This window comes from Argentina silus (assembly GCF_951799395.1).
Source record: "Argentina silus genome assembly, chromosome: 13".
NCBI lineage: Eukaryota > Metazoa > Chordata > Actinopteri > Argentiniformes > Argentinidae > Argentina > Argentina silus.
In genome coordinates, this window is record NC_139667.1 from 19899092 (window position 1) to 19920978 (window position 21887).

The 21887-nt window shown below is 42.2% G+C and overlaps 1 protein-coding gene across 1 annotated transcript in view; it reads right to left on the minus strand.

Moving 5' to 3' along the window:
• Positions 1–7659: 7659 nt before the first annotated feature.
• Positions 7660–21887, minus strand: part of babam2 (BRISC and BRCA1 A complex member 2) — a 63865-nt gene continuing 49637 nt past the window's right edge. Inside the window, exons 8-13 of the mRNA XM_083683849.1 lie at positions 16711–16810; positions 10681–10751; positions 10360–10442; positions 10056–10209; positions 8724–8776; positions 7660–8386 (exon numbers count right to left, since the gene is read on the minus strand). Coding sequence (XP_083539975.1) covers positions 8367–8386; positions 8724–8776; positions 10056–10209; positions 10360–10442; positions 10681–10751; positions 16711–16810 — 481 coding nt within the window. The 3' untranslated portion in view covers positions 7660–8366. The remainder of the gene's footprint in view (positions 8387–8723; positions 8777–10055; positions 10210–10359; positions 10443–10680; positions 10752–16710; positions 16811–21887) is intronic.

Here is a 21887-nt window from a genome sequence, read left to right on the forward strand (position 1 = left end):
AACCAATACCTAAATGTCATAACGTATCCATTATCCATGGAGGTAGTTTAGATAATGAATACCAGTCACATTTTGCTAATAGCATCTCCCATGGAAATGTAATCAAAGGTCCTCACCAACGTCATCACATATCTTAGGACGACAACCACATAATCACTGTGCTATATGACAACAATCTGGAGGACAGATTTCTATTGCATTCTACACAGGTAGAGACAGCTGATCCAAATTAACCACCAAACTATCTTTCGGCAATATTATTTTCCGTTTACCTTGACGACTAATTTAAAACTGTGAGACACATGGGGAACAGCAGTATAATTTGATCATTCTTGACCTAAGGAGAATGTGAGATTTAAAATGAGGAGAACAAAATTACTTAATTCTGGTGCATTTACATTCCGGTGCATTTTTCTCCAATAAGGACACAGAACACCAGTGTGGCTGTTGAACAATACCTCCTAGTTGTTGCAATGGCATTCCTACGTTCTGGATAGCAACCTACCTTCAGCGGGTCACTAAATATGTTAACCTCTGGATGAGGTGCCAGCACCTATCTCCAAGGTATAACCAATGTTTAAGTATTCAAACAAAGTCCGTGTTTCCATGTACTTTAACTATGAGGCTGAATATACAAGCAATGTTTTCTGGAGAGAGAGAGAATAGTAGTACCAAATGCCATTGCGTAGCAACCAAATGTTTCCTTGTTTGTTTATTGGAGTAGGGAAATAAACCTGGCAGCCTCAGGGATGACTCAATGTTGTCGAGGAACGTGTGGTTCAACACACTCATCTTTTGCACTGTATGACAACAACCTACCTAGCCTAGCCGACTAAAGGTAACTGTTTCTGTTCTTACAATTGCTAGCTAATGCTATGGAATGAATGTATGACTTTTTCCATAGGCAACCTTATGCTTAAATCAAGGACTGCAACAACACAGTCAATAAGAGGAACATGACTACAGACAGGTATGTGGGTGATAGTGGTACCTCATCATCAACCTACATGGCAATCAACTCACACATGAACACACTTAACGGTAACTGTGTGGTTCTTTGACCGTAACTTCACAACTATCAGGGTATCAGTTTCCTGCTACAATGGAAGGAAGTGCGTCACCAGCGCACTGTACCTCGAAACAAAGAAGAATGGAACGCTGCTCCGGCGTGGCACAAACAGAAGAGGGGAAATGCTGGAGTGTGTGGTGGAAGAAGTGAACAAAATAGCCGGGGCTAGTAGAAGAAAAGAACTTGAGTGGTCGGGGGACTTCTGAGCAGGCATGGAGGAGTCAAACCCGCCACCTGCTGCTGGGGATAAACAGGACCCCCTGTACCTCTTCCACCCTTACTGGACGTTCCTCCAGCTTGTTTTGACTGCTGGAAACAGGCCCAATCAAAACAAAAGCTACCGGTTACTAAAAACCAACAAAGGAAAGTGTTGGCCACATGTCAAGAGGAGTCTTCTGTGAAGTGATTATTTAGGTATTGTTTTGGTGTTTCTGGGTGCTTTTTCCTCCTTCGCCAGTGGAATCAAATCATGTTTTCAATGGCACTTTTCAACGCAGCCACAACACACAATGGGAAAGTTTATCTCAGTGCATCAACAAAGCCGTTGGCGCGACTTACGAGAATGTCGGTCCGAGCGTGGAGGGAAGCCTTAAAGATTGGAATGTTAATGGGTTTGGAAAGAGAAGAAGTTGCACTACTGACTTTGACTGCTTTATAATCTCATAGCTTCCTCACAATGTTGTCCAGATTTCTACCCTTTGGTGGATCATACACACCAACTGATAAGGTTTATCAACTTTTTAAACTCTTTAATGAAGGTCATGGCCAAATCTGGCTCATAACTCTGAGGGAAAGAAACACAGAGTGACAAGAGAGAGCAGGGCACCTGAAAAAATGCATCTATGCCACCAAACATGCTCTCATGTAACATTGTATATACTGTATATAGGTACCACTAATTTCCGATGTTAAGGCTTTATGAAGCCTCCATGAAGCCTACATAGTAGATACTTTAAAGAAATGCTCAAAAGCCAATGTCATGCTGTATAAAGGGTGACAAAAGAGTTATAACATACATGCCATATGTGAGGACCTGTAATAACATGTTAAATATATGAATTTTCTTATGAATGATTTGTGAAGGCATGTATGCATTTATGAAGGCTTCATAAAACTTTATAAGTGGTAATTTGTTCAGAGTGGAAATGCAATATCACAGGAGGAATACCAGAGATCCATAAATAGGCTGGTGCCCCTGGAACTATCCTGGAATGTTTCAGAGGAATTACTGAACATACTGTATGTAAGCTTGGCTTCCTCAGTTTCAATGCACAGAATTCATAGAGTTGTCATATGTGTGCCCCAAGCTATGTGTGTCGTTTGCTATCTTCGCTGTATAGTTGTCCCCATTGTTTTAGCATGTTTTATGTGCCTTTGATCCTCTCCCGACATGTCAAATGGAAGCAAATGAGCATGCAGCAGTTTATTGACTGTTGACATTTTTTGCATAGGCCTTTTCCAATAGTCCCTAGGAGATTTGTCATCTGACAGAGAACAAGAAACCGACGTTGTGTCTGTCTCCTGCACAACACACTCTCCCCATTTAAAACAACACGATACGAGAGGATGACAGAACGCAAGTGAGGAGCAAAGGAGAAGCGAGGAGCATAAGAAAATGGAGGAGGGTGGGGGGGGGGGGGGGGGGGCAATCCTTCCCAGCGGTCTGCTCCTCCGGTGCGTCCAATCCTTCCGGCTGGATGGAGGCTTGATGCGAGTGTGGAATAGTGGAAAATTTAATTAGGCTGCCAAGGGGGGTTTGTGTCACTTGGCACGAGCGACACAAACCCCCCCGCCCCCCTCCCGCCTTCACCCTATCCCTACTTCATTCGCTGCAGTTCACCCCCTTTTTATCCTACAGTCCTCAGGGCATGACCCACAGAGACAACAGAGGTCAACTGAGGTCAACAGTTTACAGCTGTGTGGTGGTCTCTCATACTGTATAGCTTGCTGAACATTCAAAAAAGCTGCAACAGAGTCTCATAGTGGTTCGAGGTGCCACTTTCTCAGGGTTGAGGTTGGTTTTGTGTTGCTCTGTGGCAAAAATGCTTTGTACTTGTATGTTCACAGTAAATGATGGTTAGTATACTATTTGTGTGTGTGTGTGTGTGTGTGTGTGTGTGTGTATGTACAGTAATTAATAATCTGGGGAAATATTAATGTTCACTTACAACCGTGTAATCTATTGCTAAAACAGTGTTTGACAACTTCGCACATACAACGCAATGCTAAATAATATTCCTGATGCTGTATTTGACTAAATGTAAAACATACTTGATTATACAGCATGCACATATACAGTATGAGCTCATCACATGACCACATCACATCCGTTCAGGCTCAGGTAAAGTTGTTGGGAAATATGGCTGTCTGTTAGACTGTTAAAAAAACTTCCAACACATGGGTATATTTATATTTATTTTTCAGGACAGAGTCTTGTCACATTACATGTACCTGTCTGTGTGTGTTTGAGATCTGGCTGTCACTTCACCTGACAGGTCTATCAGTGTACGGAGCTGATCGGGATGTGTCCTTCAGCCTGACAGTCTGAACCGGCAGGAAGGCAATCCAGACTGACAGCTCCTCAGGTAGACTTGCCAGCGGAGAGGAGAGGGAAGGGAGGAAAAGGAGGAGAGGGAGAGGAGGGAGAGCAGGGGAAGAAGGATGAGAGGGAAGAGGTGTGGGAAAGACAGACAAAGAAAATGGAAAAAATGGTAATAAATGGATGGTAATAAGAAAGACGGTAAATTGAAGAGTTAATAAAGAGAGATTTCATGTGTAACCCTGAACAGACTGACATTCAAGACAAATTGATTGTGTGTGTGTGTGTGTGTGTATTTAATATGCACACTTCAGACCTGGTACAAACCTCTATGGTCCTATCTGACTGACCTACTGATTTAAAACAGCTATACCGACATTTCGAGGTGGTTATTCAATTTCTGAAAAAGTTGGAAAAAAAAATGATGTTAACCTCAAGTGCCAGGTAAACAGAGCTTCAAAGGCTAGAAAAAAAGTCTCTTTCATTCCCTTCACCTTAACCTCCACTTAAACCCAAACCTCTCTCAGGAAAACCTGTGTCTAAAATTGCCAAGTATATTACACAAATCGAGATTCATAGTTTATTCTGGTTTAGTATGTTGAGTCCTTGCCAAATTCGGAGCTAAATAGCAGAGAACCAAAAGCTGTATTCCAGAGACAAACCACCTTAGGGATGTGCCATAGTAAATCCGTGACAGGTTTAAATCAAATATTTGTGATTGTACCCCCAGAGGAAGATGGGTACGAAAAAACACACAGTAGAAATCTGCCTTCATCTCGTCAAAAGCCATCAAAAACAAACCCATCCAATACGCCCAAACAACGTGAGGAGGAGACAAAACGGAAAAACCTACAAGCTCTGGAGCGAGGACTCCTTTGATCGGCTTAGCTACGCTCTCCTGGCTTCTCATGTACCGCTAGGAGGAGAGTAATTAGCAATTAACAATCAGGGTTTAACGAGATCCAGTTATTATCTTGAGTGGGGGAAAAATCTGCTGCTTTGACAGTGAGTGCATTAGAATATCCTTGCGACTTCAGAATGAAAAAAAGAAAAAAGAAGGCCCAAACAGTAATTCTCTCATTTTCACGACATCTCTGGGCCATTTTTTTGAAATTCCCAGATCAAACAGGCTGTAACAAAAGGCCCCAAATCCCCCCCACTCTTCTCCTGCTCTCTCTTTCCCAAATTAGCTAAGCCTCTCAGCTCCATCATCCTCAACATGGCTCGCATCAACAACCTAACCGCATACCAAACACTGCCTACCGCTGAAAATCCCCCCCTGCCTCCCCAACTCCAACCCCTCTCAATTCTCCCACTGAAGAAAAAAAAAATCCATGTCACTCTGAATTTGTATTCTCAGACATAGCACAAAATACTATACAGTTCCAGAGTTGGTGATTTTTTTCTCAATGTTCTCTAACTTTTCTTCTTTTGTCTTTTCCAGAGGAATATGTTACGTCAAAAGGCAGCTTTGGGAGACATTTTTTTTGCCAGGGTTGACAGGGCAACTTGGACGGCGCGGCAATGGGGGGAAAGTAAACAATCGCGAAGGCGGCCATCCGCCCTACCGCCCTGTGACATATTCAGGCCTTTCGGATGTTTCGTTTCCCTCCGATTACCTTCCACGTTTGCTGCTGCCCTGTCTATTCAGCGTCTCAGAGGGTAAGGTGCTGATTCAGGATGGCAGGAGGGATTCTCAATCATTATTTTTTCTTTTGTCTGTACATTTCTTTGTTAAGCTCCTAGCTGAACTCAAGTCAGTTGCCTAGTGAATAAAAGTGAATAACACTCAACGGAGGCCTACACACTTGTCCTACTTGGCCTACACCTACTTCACCTTCTTACACTTTTCACCACACTTTTCAAAGTTTCCTTGAAGAGCTACTTGTGAGGTGGAGCCGATGAGTGATGCTAAAAGCCACCGCGGGTTATCACCCAGGGAACGTGCTACTGAGCTTGAGTGATCCTGTTTCACACACCTGTCATTTGCAGTGACTGACTTGCAATTTCTTGCTGCCTCAGAGTTAACCAGGGTTTCACAAGAGCAGAGTGTTACACGCTAATGTTGTTGTAGTCAACTCCCTTGAGTTGAAGACAGACACCTGCCAAACAAAGCATGCCAGGAGCTTGAGGAAAGTAAGGCAGAAAGAGGTAGGTTGTGGAAGTTTCCTCTAACTACTAATACAGGTTCAGATAATATCTCTAAAACCTTATGATTATAGTTACCTAGATTTGGGATAGGATCACTCCTAGAAAAAGGTTCTACATTAAAAACAAAAAGGATTCTACATGGCAAGAGGTCAAGTCGCGTTGAACTGTACATCCAACCTTATCTAAAAAGGCTGATGTTATCCGCAATCATTACTGCAACCATTTCACGGTCCAGCAAAGAGTAAACTTAGCCTGACCGGTAGAGATTCGAGCATTATTTTAATCATCCCTCTCTCGAGATCCCAAGCTAATTATTCCAACCTTTAATTATTCCATCCGACTGCCATTGAGATCGCGTTAAATACAGCTGGATTAGCGGATTTGGAGTATTAGTTACAGAGTTGGCAGGCAGGAGACCTCTGTGCCATGAGTCAGGAGAGTAAGAAACACATCTTCAAAAGGTAACTTGAGCAGCACCTTCATAAGATAATTTTGGTGACTGAATCCTTATTAAGTGGTTTATTAAAGCATGCAAAGAGAGGTGAGTCTGGATCGCTGCACTTTGGAAGAAGAACCTTTAAGTGACAGAACACATGTACTGTACTGCGGGAATGACTTAGTTTATGTCAGTCTAATAATTTATAAGAGACTTAAGTCACTATCAATATGTCAACTTGAGTCACTATCAATAACATAGTATTAATAATAAATAAAGTATTCAACTGAAGTTATGACAATGTTAGCTACTGTAGTTTGTATATACAGTAGGTCTTACTCTAATGTTCTTCACAGATTGAAACAACAGGATTTTGAGATGAATTTAAAGCTAATCATTAATTCTGTCTTTTGAGTTCCTTGTGTGGAGGGATAGCTGTACAGGTTAAGGAATTAGAAGATATAACAATGTTATGCCTATATTCATTATCAAAGAAGGAAGAACAACTGCATTTTCAGTGCAATGTGATGGTGTCTAGAGTTGTCAAATAAGAGCAAGAAGCCTTCGTTTTAAATTTTACTCCAACATCCCACACCCCCTCCCCGCCCCTCCCCTCCAAAACGAGCACTGTTCGTCCTGCGGCTGACGAGAGAGACGATTTGAAAGCAGGTCGGGAAAGGTTACCTCGAGAAACATGGAACGGAGCAAAAAAAGACAAAAAGAATCTTGCTTTTAATTATTTTATTAAGAGGCTTGATGCTATTAAATGCCCCAGATACATTCACCCTATAGTTCCCAATTAGACTTGACAGTTGCTGCATTACCAACAATAAATATAGCAAAGGGCTGGCCCTCAGGCCAGGAAAGACCCCTAACAATGACCCTCATGTTTAATGATGAAAACAAGCATACACACACTCCCTCTCTCTTGCTTGCTCTTTTTCTCTCTTCCATTCACACACCATCCTTTCCTCCTTGCTCTCCCTGTTAGTCTCTAGCTCTCCCTCATTCATCCTCAACCACACACACAGTACACACACACACACACACACACGCACATATACACAGGCAGCACACACTTACACATGCACAAACACTACACACACACACACACACACACACACAAATACAAATACAAAAAATGCTGGATGTGCTTAAGAAACTGCATGTACAGGGGACAATTTGTCAGAACATTTAATCCAATTTTGTTTCTTGATTCGATTCAGTTCATCATTCGTTCCAAATTGATCTTGACTGTAGCATAATGATGTGTTATTGTAGTGATTTGGCTTAGATTCGTCTTAGAATTCCAACAAAAAGTAAGGAGGGAACAGGATTTAACATTCCACGCAGGATCCTTTTGGTGTGGATTAAATGTTCTGAAACACTGGCTGCAGGAGCTGTTGCGTTCGATATTTGTGACCATTCAAACTGACAAAATAGAGGACATCTAGAGCTGCGGATGGTGTTCATGTTGAGTTTATTGGGAACATGACATTGAGATGGTGGTAAAACATAAACAATACAGGAATCATCTTTCAGTAACATAAAGTACAACTGTCAAGTAAATGAAATATGATTTTTACAGAGAGAAGAAAATGGCACATACAGTATTGTTCAGCATACATACAGTCACACTGAGAAGATCTCCTCTCGCAACAATTCAGTATTAAGACAAGTCTAAAATAGTCTGGTGATAGTTGGGTCTTCGTTGACATTGACAGGGCCAGACATCGGTCCTTCATAACACTGACACAACTAGATCCCTTTACATCATTCAAACATTTGCACAAGATTCTGTTCTTTTCTTGTGCAGGTTAGTTTGTGTCAAAAGGTTTATGATGCATACATGTTTACAACAGGTACCTTTAAGCTTATATATGTGCTATAAATCCATCATTATTTGATTTTTTGCGTCCCGTCCGCTGCCCACCATATCATCTTAATCAAGTTGACCCGATTGTTTATCCAGAAGACGATTGTACAGGTTTCCAGACCAAGCTCCAGTCAAAGAGTTTGGGGTTTCCCACCCTGCAAAAGGAAGTTCCTTTCCAGTTCTCCGACGACCAATCAGAGGTGACGTCTTGTTTGAGGTTTCAGCACCTTGGCTGGGCAAGACCCACTGTCTTTTGACATCACGAGTGGGTATAGACTACTCCCCCTAACCATTATCAACAGCATATCTCTTTCTCTTTACACGTTTAAGAAAGGTGGAAAAAAGAAAACAAAATAAACTTATCAAGTAGTATAGCAAAATGAAAAGCATGGCTCAACATGGAGTTACAAAGATTTGCTGTACACGATTATACTCTCTCCAAACAAACATTCACAACAACACACACACTTGCATGCACTCTTGCACACACACACACACACACACACACACACACACACACACACACACACACACACACACACACACACACACACACCCACACCCACACACACACACACATACACACTCACACACACAGGATCACAGGCAGTTCCCTAAGCATGATGTTATGCTAGAGACTCCTAGAGTTTACCATTGGCAAAGGCTCCCTCCTGGAACTGAGGGATGAAGCTCTTGAAGTATGCTCTGTGCAGAGAGAGACAAATGACAGTCACATTTATAGACAACAGAGAATATCCACACACTAGTCACTATGGCACCAATGAAAAGTAATTCAGACAGACAGATTGAGTGAAAAGTTTAAAACAGCATCCATTTACTTTTTGAGTAATAGTGTGACAGTGTAAATAGTATTAATCAGCTTGTCATGAATGTACTCTCATGACAAGCTGATTAATACTATTTACACTCTTACTGTAAATACTACCAATATAAACATTTTGCCAACAGCATAACTATAGAAAAAGGATGTCATGCCAGGTGGCTACTCTTGATTATTTCCATGCTCTATCACCCTCAGGAAATGGTCAGATTGTAAAATCGCAAAAAAAAAAAAATTAAACTAAGAAACCGAGAAAGGAAATGTCATGGAATTACAAGTTACATATACCAGCGTCTCAGAGCAGTCAATAAACCAAGCAGTAGTTTTAGAAATGAGTGTGTTTGTGTGTGTGTGTGTGTGGGAGAGGGGGGGGAGAGAGGGAGACAGAAAGAGTGTGTGTGTGTGTTGGATGGGGTTGACTTCAGGTCAGCTTGCCTAATATGAACCCCTCCCTCAGGAGCTGATAGGCTGGAATTCCAAATTCCAAACATTCCGAGTGTTGCACAGAAAACAACTTGTCAGCAAAAGAGAGATAGGATATAGACTCTCTATAGAGATCCTGGTACGTAAACAAAGCAAAGTCCCTTAGGTGTGCAAACGCAAATACTGTACAAATCCTATAGATTTAAAACTAACTAAGTCAACAACAGGTTCCTTTAAAAAATGAGGGTGGAATGAGAGTTAAACAAATTGAAAACTGGGAGTAGCAGTCATACCTCAATAGCTATATAGGTATTATCAAATATATATCTCATAGATCTCCACATGGGTGTGTGCCACATAACTGTGGTTATCAAAGAACCCATGAGAAGTATGCAGTAAAAGAGAAAAATAATAATGAAAATATAGAAAGTTGAAAAAGCCTTCATTGAATGTTGGCCTGTTATATAACAAGAATAAAGACACACTTGACAAAAAGATGCACCCACACATGACATGTCTCAGCAGTGCATTTATATTCTTGTTCCTATAGATCCGGTTTTCAAGCACTTCTGGTTTTGACATCCAGAACCAAAATAGCTCTCCTTATTTGTTAACAACTGAATAATTGTGATTTGAGTTGGAAGCGAATGAATAAATACGCTAAAAGACTGCAATGAACAGATTATGAGGACGATCACGATTGTGTTGTAAGGGTCTTACTTGGCTCTCTTGGCCATTTCATTGCCGTCCCAGCGCGGGCTGTAGGGGTAGGACTTCTGCACCTGGGAGTAGAGTTGCCCACTACTGGTGAAATGGTACACAGACTGGAAGGTCAGGGTGGGCTGATCTCTCGGGAAGTAGAGAGGGAGGTCCACTGGAGGGAGGGAAGGAAGAGGAAGGTAAAAAAAAGAAAAGAAAAGTGGAATGAGGTGTTTTGGATTATTCAGCATTACAAAAATGTGTGTGTTGTGTAGTTGATACATAATCTGTGTTTGTGTGTGTGTGTTTCCTTGTCCCAACTCACCATGGACTAGGAAACAGAAATCTTTCCACATGAGGAGAAGGGTGAGCTTGGTGAATCCCTCTGCATCGTATTCCACCACCCCCCTGCAACAAACAGACAGACACAGACAGACAGACAGACAGACAGACACACACACACACACACACACCCTTCTTGTTAGAGGATTGTTCATAAATACACACATATTGTACCCCCCCAGCCGCCTCCCCCTAACTCAAATACTTGTGAACAGATGCACACATGCACACACCCTCTTTCTTTGTGTAACATAGTTAAGACAGCCCAAGCACTCAGTGAACTCGTCCTCACAAACACACTCACATTCCAAAGTGACTGAGAAAGGCAGCAATGTACTCTCTCCTCTTGTGGTAGCCTTGGATGACATACTGCACCTGGTGAGAGAGAGAAAGAGAGAGAAAGAAAGAGATAGAAACTAAGTATGTAAATAAGTACGATTAAATTATGCCATATGAATGTCAAAGTATAGTCCATATTATAGTCGACAAAAGTTGGAGTTTAACCATAATGAAATGAAATAAACCTTCTGAAAATAATAATGATACATTATTTTTTTTATTTTTTTTAGCAGATCACATCAGGTATTTATGACTCAAAACTGTAAGATCCCGTGTTTTTAAGGGAAGCCATCCCTAATTAGCTCAGACTTGGCTTTTCAACTGAAATGCAATACAGGCTTTTGAAAAGAGGCACCCTGAGATCTTGCAACATTGACTCCTCTTACAATGACTCTTTTTATTATTGTGTACAGTATTTGAGTATGTTCATGAATATATTCCACTTGCAATCAAAAATGTTACATTAATTTAGATCCCTCTGATATTATATCTCTCTGGGCCATTGCTCTAACAGAGAAAACATATTCTAATTCACCCTGATGTTACCTAATTAACACACACACGCACACGCAGACAGACACAGACACAGACACAGACACAGACACAGACGCACACGCATCTAAAAGCAGACTGTTGGTGTGACTTGACAGTTATGAGTTGCTGGTGTGAGTGTGACCTACAGGGAAAGCTCCAGGCTGTTGGTCGACCGTTGGTCGTCCTGGTCAGGTGAGAGAGCCTGCGGTCAGCTAGCCAGACCGTGAAGGTGACCGCATTCAAACCACCATACCAGACCCAGACAGACCCTACCCTGCCATATAGTCTAAATCAGGGGTGCCCACACTTTTTCGGCTTGCGAGCTACTTTCAAAATGACCAGGTCAAAATGATCTACCTACATTAAAAAATGCTAAATATATATTGAGAAATATATACATGCAAATGCATGGTGACACGTGACCCGTAGAAGAGAAGCGATCTCAGACTGGCCGCATTGTACGTCAATCAAGTGGCGCACTCACACTGGCTCGTACCGTGCTGAAGCACAAATGTCACGCGATCGACCGGCACTACTCTCACGATCGAGCGGTCGATCGTACTCGACGTATTGGGCACCCCTGGTCTAAATGATATGCAGATTGTAATTATACTGTATGCAGACAATATGCAGACTGTAGCAAAAGTGCTCAAATGTAGCCATTCATCAAAGATGAATAACATAAGATTCACCAATGCTAGATGCTAATGCTAACATAACATTTGCAAACCCCAAAGTGGTGGTTTTGAGGTATGTAGTTTTAATGGTCATAAATACCAAATGTTTAAATATGAATATGTATGTAGACAGCTCTGTGTCAGATTTCCAATAGGCACAGATGTAGGATCAGCTCATCCTTCCTCAATCCTAACCATAACCATGCAGGGAGGAATACAAAAGAACAATGCAATGACCCCATGGGCATTTAAAGAAACAACAATGTTGTACTAACATTGGTTTTTGGTTGTATCGTTGTATTTCGGTCATGAAGGAAAATTGTATGGTGCAGCAATGTCTAAATCCAAACATTGTATCCAAACATTGTATCTTGTTTCAACCATAGAGAGACAGTGGAAAATAACTGTGGAACAAAGTTAAAACCTAACGTTGCACAATCGAATGTGGTAACACCACCATAACTTGTTGGTGTATGATTGTCATTTAATGTCATCATCCAACATTGCTACATTGTTTATCATGGGTTGAAAATGAAAGGAGTTTTCATTATTGTGTCATGTCATTGTCATTATTTGACAATCATTATTTTACATGTCATTATTTGACAGTCAACAACATTGAAAAACGGTTGCCTATTGATTCCTAACCAAAGGTAGGTAAACATTTAGATTTTACCAATATAACTTGAATGCTTTACCTAACATTTATGACACAGTTTGGGATTTGAACCCACAACCTTTTGGTTTGTAGTACATTGTTCTCTCCACATTGCCACTAGTCTGGCAGCAAAAGAGTAATAATGGGGTTCAGATTGTGCATCAGAGAAGTTTCCTTGAGGTTGTAAAGACATTCTGTAACACAGAGAACCGTTGGACATGCTGAACATTTGTAAGGAGAAATGGTTTTCTTGTTGTAATAGCCTTTTCAGCATAGTCTGAACTTTATCCTCTTTTATGACTATCACTTTTGAAATAAATATTCATTCTTTTTTAAAGCAGCAGTCCAACCAACTACAATTGCTCTGATTTCAGCTACACACTATCCTTAGGTAACACCAAACTGTGATGTAATATTAATTATTGTCCAAATTGTCACAATGCAATTAAAAACTGCTTTATCCTATGCCTACATTTATCTAGAAAACAGAGTATGCCGACTGGCTGGGAGTGGTCATATAATTAACATGCCTTCCAGTAACTAATTAAACTGACCGCGATGCAAACAAATGATGAGTTGATAACATCACAATTTGACTTATTACACGGCCATATGCTTCTTATGAATGTTGTGTTGATCCACCTGGAGAAAATCCTAGCTTTTTTTGTGGGTGGGATTAGAAAAGATCAACACGTTATTGTTAAGATGTTAATCAGCGACGATGTGACATCAGGTTGCACTCGGCTAAAAAAATCGGACTGATTCAGACTCAGGACAGATCATTCTACTTTCAGATAAAGCTCAATGGACACAGCCGGACTCCTCCTTTAATGTGTTCATTCTAGTTCTGTTTTTAACCTCATTTGCATGGAGTGTCTAGTATTGTTACATTATCCCTTTATTGATATAGACTATATATCATGTTCATTAACATGATATAACCCTAAGCCTACATTTGGGAGCCTAATGGAGGTGTATAATGTATGTTTCTGGACTCATTGTACAATAATATGTGTTTATTATAAAACATAAAATATCAAACAAAAATAGATATAGATATAATTTATATGCGAGTAACATTTAACATTAAATAATGTATAACCCTCCATTTTTATCACACTTTGAGGATTAAGAAATCGTCAGTATGAAATAGAACAGAAGTACCCCCCAACATTAGACAACTATGCAAAAAAACACTGAAGTCGTTGAAATAACAGATAACAGTGCTCAGGTCAACTTATAGCAAAGTGCAGATGTGTGGTCTTCCCACAAGGGTGGAATTTGAAATCTGTACTGACCTGGTGGGGCACAAAGTAAGGCAAAACAATGTCTTTCAAGAGGTTATACGTTCAAATCCCTAGTGAGAACATCAAAAAGTGAATACAGTGAATTCAAATGTAAAATATAATCCTGATTGCTAAATGCAATCCTGATTGTAAAAGGGGGGGAGGGGGACTAGAACAGATCGATCTTTTGTTTTTGTGCCTAAGTATCCATTTGGTTAGGACGTTCATGTAACATCAATATTAGACTTCTAACGTTGTATTCACGTACAGTAAATAGGCCACATTTAAAAGCGTTTATTTTCAACTGTGACATGGTCTGATGCTGACTGTCAAATGCCAATGTTAAGGAAACGTTCATTTCAACCCATGTGCATGACAACCTTAGTGTAGGTCAACGTTGAAAAATAACTCTCATAACAACTGTTAATTTCAACCAACATGTGACTAACCAACAACCATCAAATACAGAGCTCCAGTGTTTCAATTTTGATATTTAAAAAACAATACTCTGACAACCGCTGTACAACATCAGTTTGGTTCGATTTTGACTGAGACAACTGTGACACAATATAAAATGCCCATGGGGGAGCTTCTATGCATGGAAATAGTTGTTTGTGTTACCACAAGATCTGAACAGGAGAAAAACTCTGGGCACTACGTTGAAACATGTCAAATAATCTCACATTTTGAGCTGCATTACAATATTTTGTGACGCAGATTGTTTCATTACATTACCTATGGTTATGAGTATGGTTCTTGTTGTAACCACATAGTGCAGTATTCACAGAGGATTTATGAATGGCTGCATTTACACCGGAAATTAGTTTAATCATTCAAGTTCAATGTTACTGTAGAGGAGAATATATGGAAAGTGTGTGTCTTGCATGCACGGTGTGACTCAGACACTCCTTTTCTTTATTGGGCTTTGTTTACATAGAACAGTGGGGGAGGCGACACAATTTTCTCAGAAGCAGCAGGGCCACACCGAGAGGCTGTGTTTACTTAGTCACAGCAGTGTGTGTGTGTATGTTTGTGTGTGTGTGTGTGTGTGTGTGTCAGGCAGGGTGGAACTGCGGATCACTGAACTTAAACTACCTACAGAAAGGATCTCCCATTCCAAACCCTGCCTTCGCCGTGAAGCATATGTAAAATCTAGCCTTTCCATTGGCTGTCTAGGAGTCTAAGTGATGAGAGATGGGTGTGTTCATTCGTCAGGTATTTGCAAGCCCGCACCCAGGATTCAGCGCCTCCGCTTCCGCTGTGTGTGTGCGTGTGTATGCGTGTGAATGTGTGTGTGTGTGTGTGTTTGTGTGTGATGTGGTATGACGCAATGAGGCCGGAAGTGTTTCCTGTAGTGATATGGAACGATCCCCACTCACGATTAAATAGACAGACAGACAGACAGACAGACAGACAGACACACACACACACACACACACACACACACACACACAGACAGACAGACAGACAGACAGACAGACAGACAGACAGAGAGACACACACACACACACACACACACACACACTACTGTGACTGCGATAGTCTGCCAAGTTTCAAATTTCATGTGTCACATTTCATAATGGGTCATAAATATTGTTCCCACCTCAACAGTGATGCGTCATAAAACATATTCATTAAAATCTTCTCGCTATGGGACTAAATCGGCAAAGGTGGGATGAGTTGTACTCTAAATATTGAGTTACAATGCAAGTGGTTGTTAAAACATGGCCCAAATAACTCACTAGTGCATTTCAAAGCCTGAGGTGGTGGTGGCCTCAACAGCTTGTGTTTATGGTGCCCTACAGTATGCATCACTGATGGGTATACGACTCCCTAAACATGATACAGCTCATAGTTTTCTTCTCCGAGGTTCTCTACATTTGCCAATCTGTGTAAAGCTCATATAAAATATAAAAATATGGTCTTCCTCATATAATATAGACCGTACTCTTGTTATTAACTATTGCAAATCCCAAATATAATTACTTGCTTGGGTGATATCTCTCTCTCTCTCTCTCTCTCACACACACACACACACACACACACACACACACACACACACACACACACACACACACACACACAATGGGAACAGTATGATTTAGATAATACTTTTGACATCTCTAAACTCTCGACACTCTCTCTCTCCATCTTTCACCCCAGAAGAGGGGAGCCATCCCTGGGGAACTGGCTTCACTATCGCTGAGTCCTGACAACCAGGGTGTGGTACGTCATGTGGGGAAAAAAGTATGCACTTCCCCTGTGTATTCTGGCAAGAGTCCAGGTAAGAGAGAGAGAGAGAGAGAGAGAGAGGGGGGGAGGGGGAGAATAAAAGGAGAGAGAGGGAGGGAGGGAGGGAGGAGATGTGAGCCACCCTGGTCAACCCCCCGCACCCACGGAGCGCCAAGACAGACCCTGGAGGTCGGCCAGCATGCCCACGCCAACACACACACACACACACACACACACACACACACACACACACACACACACACACACACACACACACACACACACACACACACACAAACCTACAGCATGACAACAAACAGCCCACAGGACTAGACACATGCATCGCTGCATCTGAGCCGACACACAGACAAGGCTCACAGATATGTACAAACAGAAACAGATGAGGACATACACATATCATCACATATCCACATGATTCAAAGACTACAGCACTCAAACACCAGTTCATTCTCACAAACACATGCACATGCCTAAGTACAAACACACACAATGCAAACAGTGTGATTTCGATAATACTCCTAGGCATAAAACGATATGACAAACCACTCTCAAAATATATTTTTGGTCTTGCAAGGTTCTCCCTCTACCTTGTTGGTGAGCAGCTGGCACACTTGAGGTACGTAGTCGATGAGGCAGCCTCCACTGGGGAATGCTGGGATATGAAGTGCAGAGGAGCCTCCCAAAGCACTGATGGATAGAGAGAGATATAGAGTTAAAAAACTACACAGCAGTTCAATTCACATCCCTACAAAGGCCCAGCTATGAGAGCATTGCATAAGCAGGCAGGTAATCCCCTGTCTCTGCCAATGGATAGAACTGGGAACATTCTAGCTTTGTGATTCTTGTTTTACTTCAAAGCCTCATATCCTGGGGATTTGAATCAGAGACAGATTGACAGAGAGAGAGAGATCGAGAGAGAGAGAGAGGTAGGGAAAGAGAGAGCCAGAGAGAGAGAGAGAGAGAGAGGGGGGGGAGTGGGGAAGAGAGAAAGGCTTCTGCCCATGTCAAATTTTCGTCAAGTAAAGCTTTGTCCCCTAGTCTCCCAAGACCTTTCTGCCACTACGGTACGTACAGTACAGTGTAAAAGCGCACACACACACACACACACACACACACACACACACACACACACACACACACACCCATGCACACACACACACCCATGCACACACACACACCCATGCACACAATATATCCTGCACTCTGCACACACCCTTAAAAGTCCTTGACATACATCAGTTAAGCCTTTTTGAAGAACTTATTCAAGTTCCCACCCTGTTCTACAAACATGCTCTGAGGCGTGACTGACAGGGTTGGAGGTTCCAGGGTTCATCTATAGGAACTCTCGTCTCTCTCTGACAAGAAAGGGTAAACGGTTTGGAAGTAGGACATTAAAACATACCCATTCACCAAGACATGAAACAGTGAAAAGGGAGATACTATATACTGTATAGAAACTGCACACATGCATACGCCCACTGGGTCACACATTCACATGTACATACACACTTACACACACACACACACGCGTCTCTCTCAACAGACTCAGGGTGCTCGCATGTCGCTGTGGGAAGAGCACGCACACGCACATGCACAGGCCTTTTCACCCCCATCCCCTCCGTTAGTTGGTTTATTCCTTTGACTTTCTTCACTCCGTTCCTGCAATCCTGACTGGTAATCCTGACATTTTCTGAAATTGGAAAGCAGGTGGGAGGATGTGTGTGTACAGGCAGTGTCACAAACAAATCTATCTGTGTCCATGGTCCAGCCAAACCCGCAAGGGGAAATGGTGATGACATCACAGAGGTTAGACAGAGGTCAAACTGGGCCGGGTCCATATAGAGAAAGGAGAGGTCAACCATATCAGTGACTGGAGACTGACAGGCATGGGAGGCGTCAACAGAGAAAGTCGAGGGAGGCAGGGCTGTCCAATGTAACCACTGGATCTTAAACCTGGGAGTCTTCTTACTGGCAGGCCAGTGCAAACCCACAAGTGCGTTGGTTTTACACAATGTGGGATGCAACCACACCCTGCAATACCGTTTCGCAATGCGAGAATTGCGGTCTTGGAAGCGATGTTCCTCATGTTTACCATACAACATTCTAACAGTCATTGCTCTACTGTGAGTGAACTGTGTTTCAGGTATGCCTATATGGTAGACTTAATACTTAATAATCATGTCAATATAGAAAAATAGCAATGCGTTAGTCAATGACCAACGCAAAGTAGCTTACATCGTCGAGCAGGAGGCTTTGTGAGTGAAATCCTCGATAATGTCTATCTATCCACCCACGGATCTAAGAATATCCCTGAACATCATTCAAATGTAAATGGCAGACAGAGAGGCGCAGAAGGCAGACTTTACCAGGAAACCAGTCACTCATGGGTGTTGATGAGCATGCGAACAAAGAGGTTGCCATTGTCATTCTGATTCTGTACAGCTGTCATTTAATAGCTGATTAGTCACTTGCTTCTGACGTTGTCAGATGTACAACTCCATGTAATGAAGTTTCTTGCTCACAATCACATGTAAATAGACAAAAAGCTTAAAGGAATCCATTTTCCTTCACGGTGCTGTGCAGAGGTTTCGATGGAATTCGCTGTAGCATTTTCCAGAGGGGTTTTTAAAGCACTGACTATCAACCTTCATAAACACATGTCTACTGACATGCAGGAGCTCGTTTGAGCGGCGCACGGCCTTGGCTTGGTGTCAATGTTCTCATTTTTTCACAAAGGTAGAGAAAAGAGAGGATAATGGAGAACGACAGAGCTTCGCCTCACTGCAACACACATCAGTAGAGCTCTGCTCAGTGCGAGGCACTGAAAGATGGGTCTCCATTCAATGTTTACATGACTTGAAGCAGGAGCAGACTGGATGCACAGAATGTCATTCCTGCATAGCAAGATAAGACACAACAGTTTGTGACAGCTCGCCGCATTATTGTGATAATGTTTAATTTGTACTTGCTCCGAATTTCCCCAAGGGCATATCAAACCGGAATTGAATTGAATTCAAACTATGGGGCAATTAACAACCACTATACCCTCAGTTAATTACTTTCCCTCCATTTCAATTTGGGAAGTCCAGATCCATTCTGGGCTCCATGACACCCCTTCTCAAAGGACCCCTGAGGTGTCCCTGCCTCTGCCTGCACTGGTGACTCCACTGTCAGGACTTCATCCACACTAGTCATCATGTGGACACGCTCTGGACCACTACCCCCCATCCCCCAGAGCAATGTAGCCATCTGTTTGCAATATTTACAGTATACAGTACATACACAAACACATAATGTAAACAAACACACACTCATACAGTGACAGGCCTGCCGATGACTTCATCAATGAGGGAGATTATCCTGAGTGACTCAGGTGGATGGTGACAAAGCTTGGTTTGTTTGTTTGTGTGTGGTGTGTGGTGTGTGTGTGTGTGTGACAGTATAAGTGACAGGGTGACAGATAGGGACTCAGAGGTTAGTGCAGGATGAAAGTGTCTCATTAAAGAGCTGTTGGAGGAGGTCAAGAGTGAATTTGTGAGACCTCACAATTTGGAAAATGAGACATACTCCAAATTTGCTCCCCACCATGTCTTGAGCCCAGAGGGTTCACACAGACCTAAATCTGTATGTGCACGTCTTCTGTTTTGGACCAACTAATGACCTTTAACTCCTCAAAATCTCACGAAGAGCCTTTGGCCCGTGGCAATAGGAGGTTGGAGCCCTGCTGTTACAGCTAGTCTTCTGCAGGGGAGGAAATTAACTTTTTTTCATATTTTGCCCCTGTGAACTCATTCGAGGGCATTTTGGGGTGTTTTCAGGGCACTGTAATTCGTGGATGAAAAACTGAAATACCAAACGTTTCTAACGAGTCGGGCCTACTGGCAAAAACATGAGAAATTAAAATCTTAGTCTACCACAAATATGTAGGCTAAATTCACATTGTCGTTATTTATTTTCTTAAATATGATGCAGGCTTTACAGAATGCACGGTCGACTTCTTTGTTCCTCTGACCCGAATAAAAGTTTTCACAGAAACGTTACTTTTCGGTGGCCCCAACCAAACCGTCTTTCGAGCCACAGGTGAAACATTCCTCTCGTATCCGATGATTCGCTTTTCAAAATATTCTTCCATTGAACAAAGGGACTCATGCAAACCAGGACAATCGGGAATCATGGGGGATGTAGTCTCATGGTGCTTCCTTGATCACTCTAAACCCAAAAGTGGGTCACAGAGGGTGATGCTGGGTCCACCAGGGATTCAAAGCAGATACGTACAGTGACGGGGGTGAGGGTGTAGTCAGGCAGCACAGTGGTGTGCAGAACAAAGCACTTCCCACACACGGTGTATGCTAGCTACACAGTGTGCTTTTGATATACATGAGGGAACATGCATGTGGACTCCCTCGGTTACCAACTCAATCTATGCAGGAGCAAGTGCAGTGCATAGGGAGATTCAGATTTTGCTGCAGGGATGAGTGTATGTGTGTGCGTGTGTGTGCGTGTACGCTGCTGGCTACGCTGCATACAGCTCCCTCTGGGTGTTAGCCCAAGCAGTAAGAAGGGGTTGTGTGTGTGCCCTATGAATAGGCACACAGACAAACAGACAGACAGACAGACAGACAGACAGAGACACACATAGACACCCACACACACACACACACACACACACCCCCCCCCCCCCACACACACACACAAACATTGTTCTTTTGCTGCAGCCTAAAACTGTCTCTCTTTGTTTGTTTTTTTCCGGACACCTAAATCTGGTTTGGTTTGGGGGCAGAGACGGTGCCCACTCAATTCTTTTATGTAAGGCTGCAGGTTCGTTGGCAGAGAGCGAACGAGGCAGACAACTCCTCTCATGGACAGTATGGTCAGGTGCAGAGCAACAAACAGTGGGGATAAAGAGAGAGAGAGATCGAGAGAAAGAGAGCAAACAAAGGGATGGGAGTGGAAGGGAGGTCGAAGAACAAACCATCACACACACACACACACACACACTTTTGGAGACCTGCCTTTGAAGGCCATGTACTGTCCAAGGCTGCCAAATATCAGTATTACTAGCTGACACCTAAAGCCATGGATACTAATAAGTGTGACTAGGGGCTGGTATTTTAATGTTTTTTTTCCATTTTTTTAACAAAAGGCTTCCGCCATGTAAAAAACAGCCTATTTCTAATATCATCTCTCCTGGGCTTTCATCCACAACTACAATGTCAGGTGTATTTGGCACATTAGAAAAAAACGTGCCATCATTCTCACTGAACTGTTGATGGCGATGCCTGTCTAACTTCATTAGCAATTAGGTCAATAATGTGGTCATGCCTGGCAATATAAAGGACTTTATACATGGAAGGCATTAGCGATATGTGCCACTGACTCCATTTGATTGGGGTGCATAATACAAAAATACTCATGACGCAGGATACTAGTGCTAGGTTACACACACACTCACTCACTCACTCACTCACTCACTCACTCACACACTCACACACACACACTTTTATTCAGTGTGTTGTTATTGTATGTTTAATTAGTGATACATGTTGTTCATGTTGTGTTGTTTGTCTTTCATGGTCTATTTGTAATGGTTATTTTATCCCTAGAAAGAATGTTTTGATATGTTTGCTGAAATAACCACCGATCAAGTCAATTTTACTTGATAGAATCTGTTTCAAATGTATGGGAATGTACAGTATGGTGTGTAGAAAGGTTTGGTTAGGTGTCTCTGCTGTCTTTCCATCTACAGTACCATGCCATACCCCTA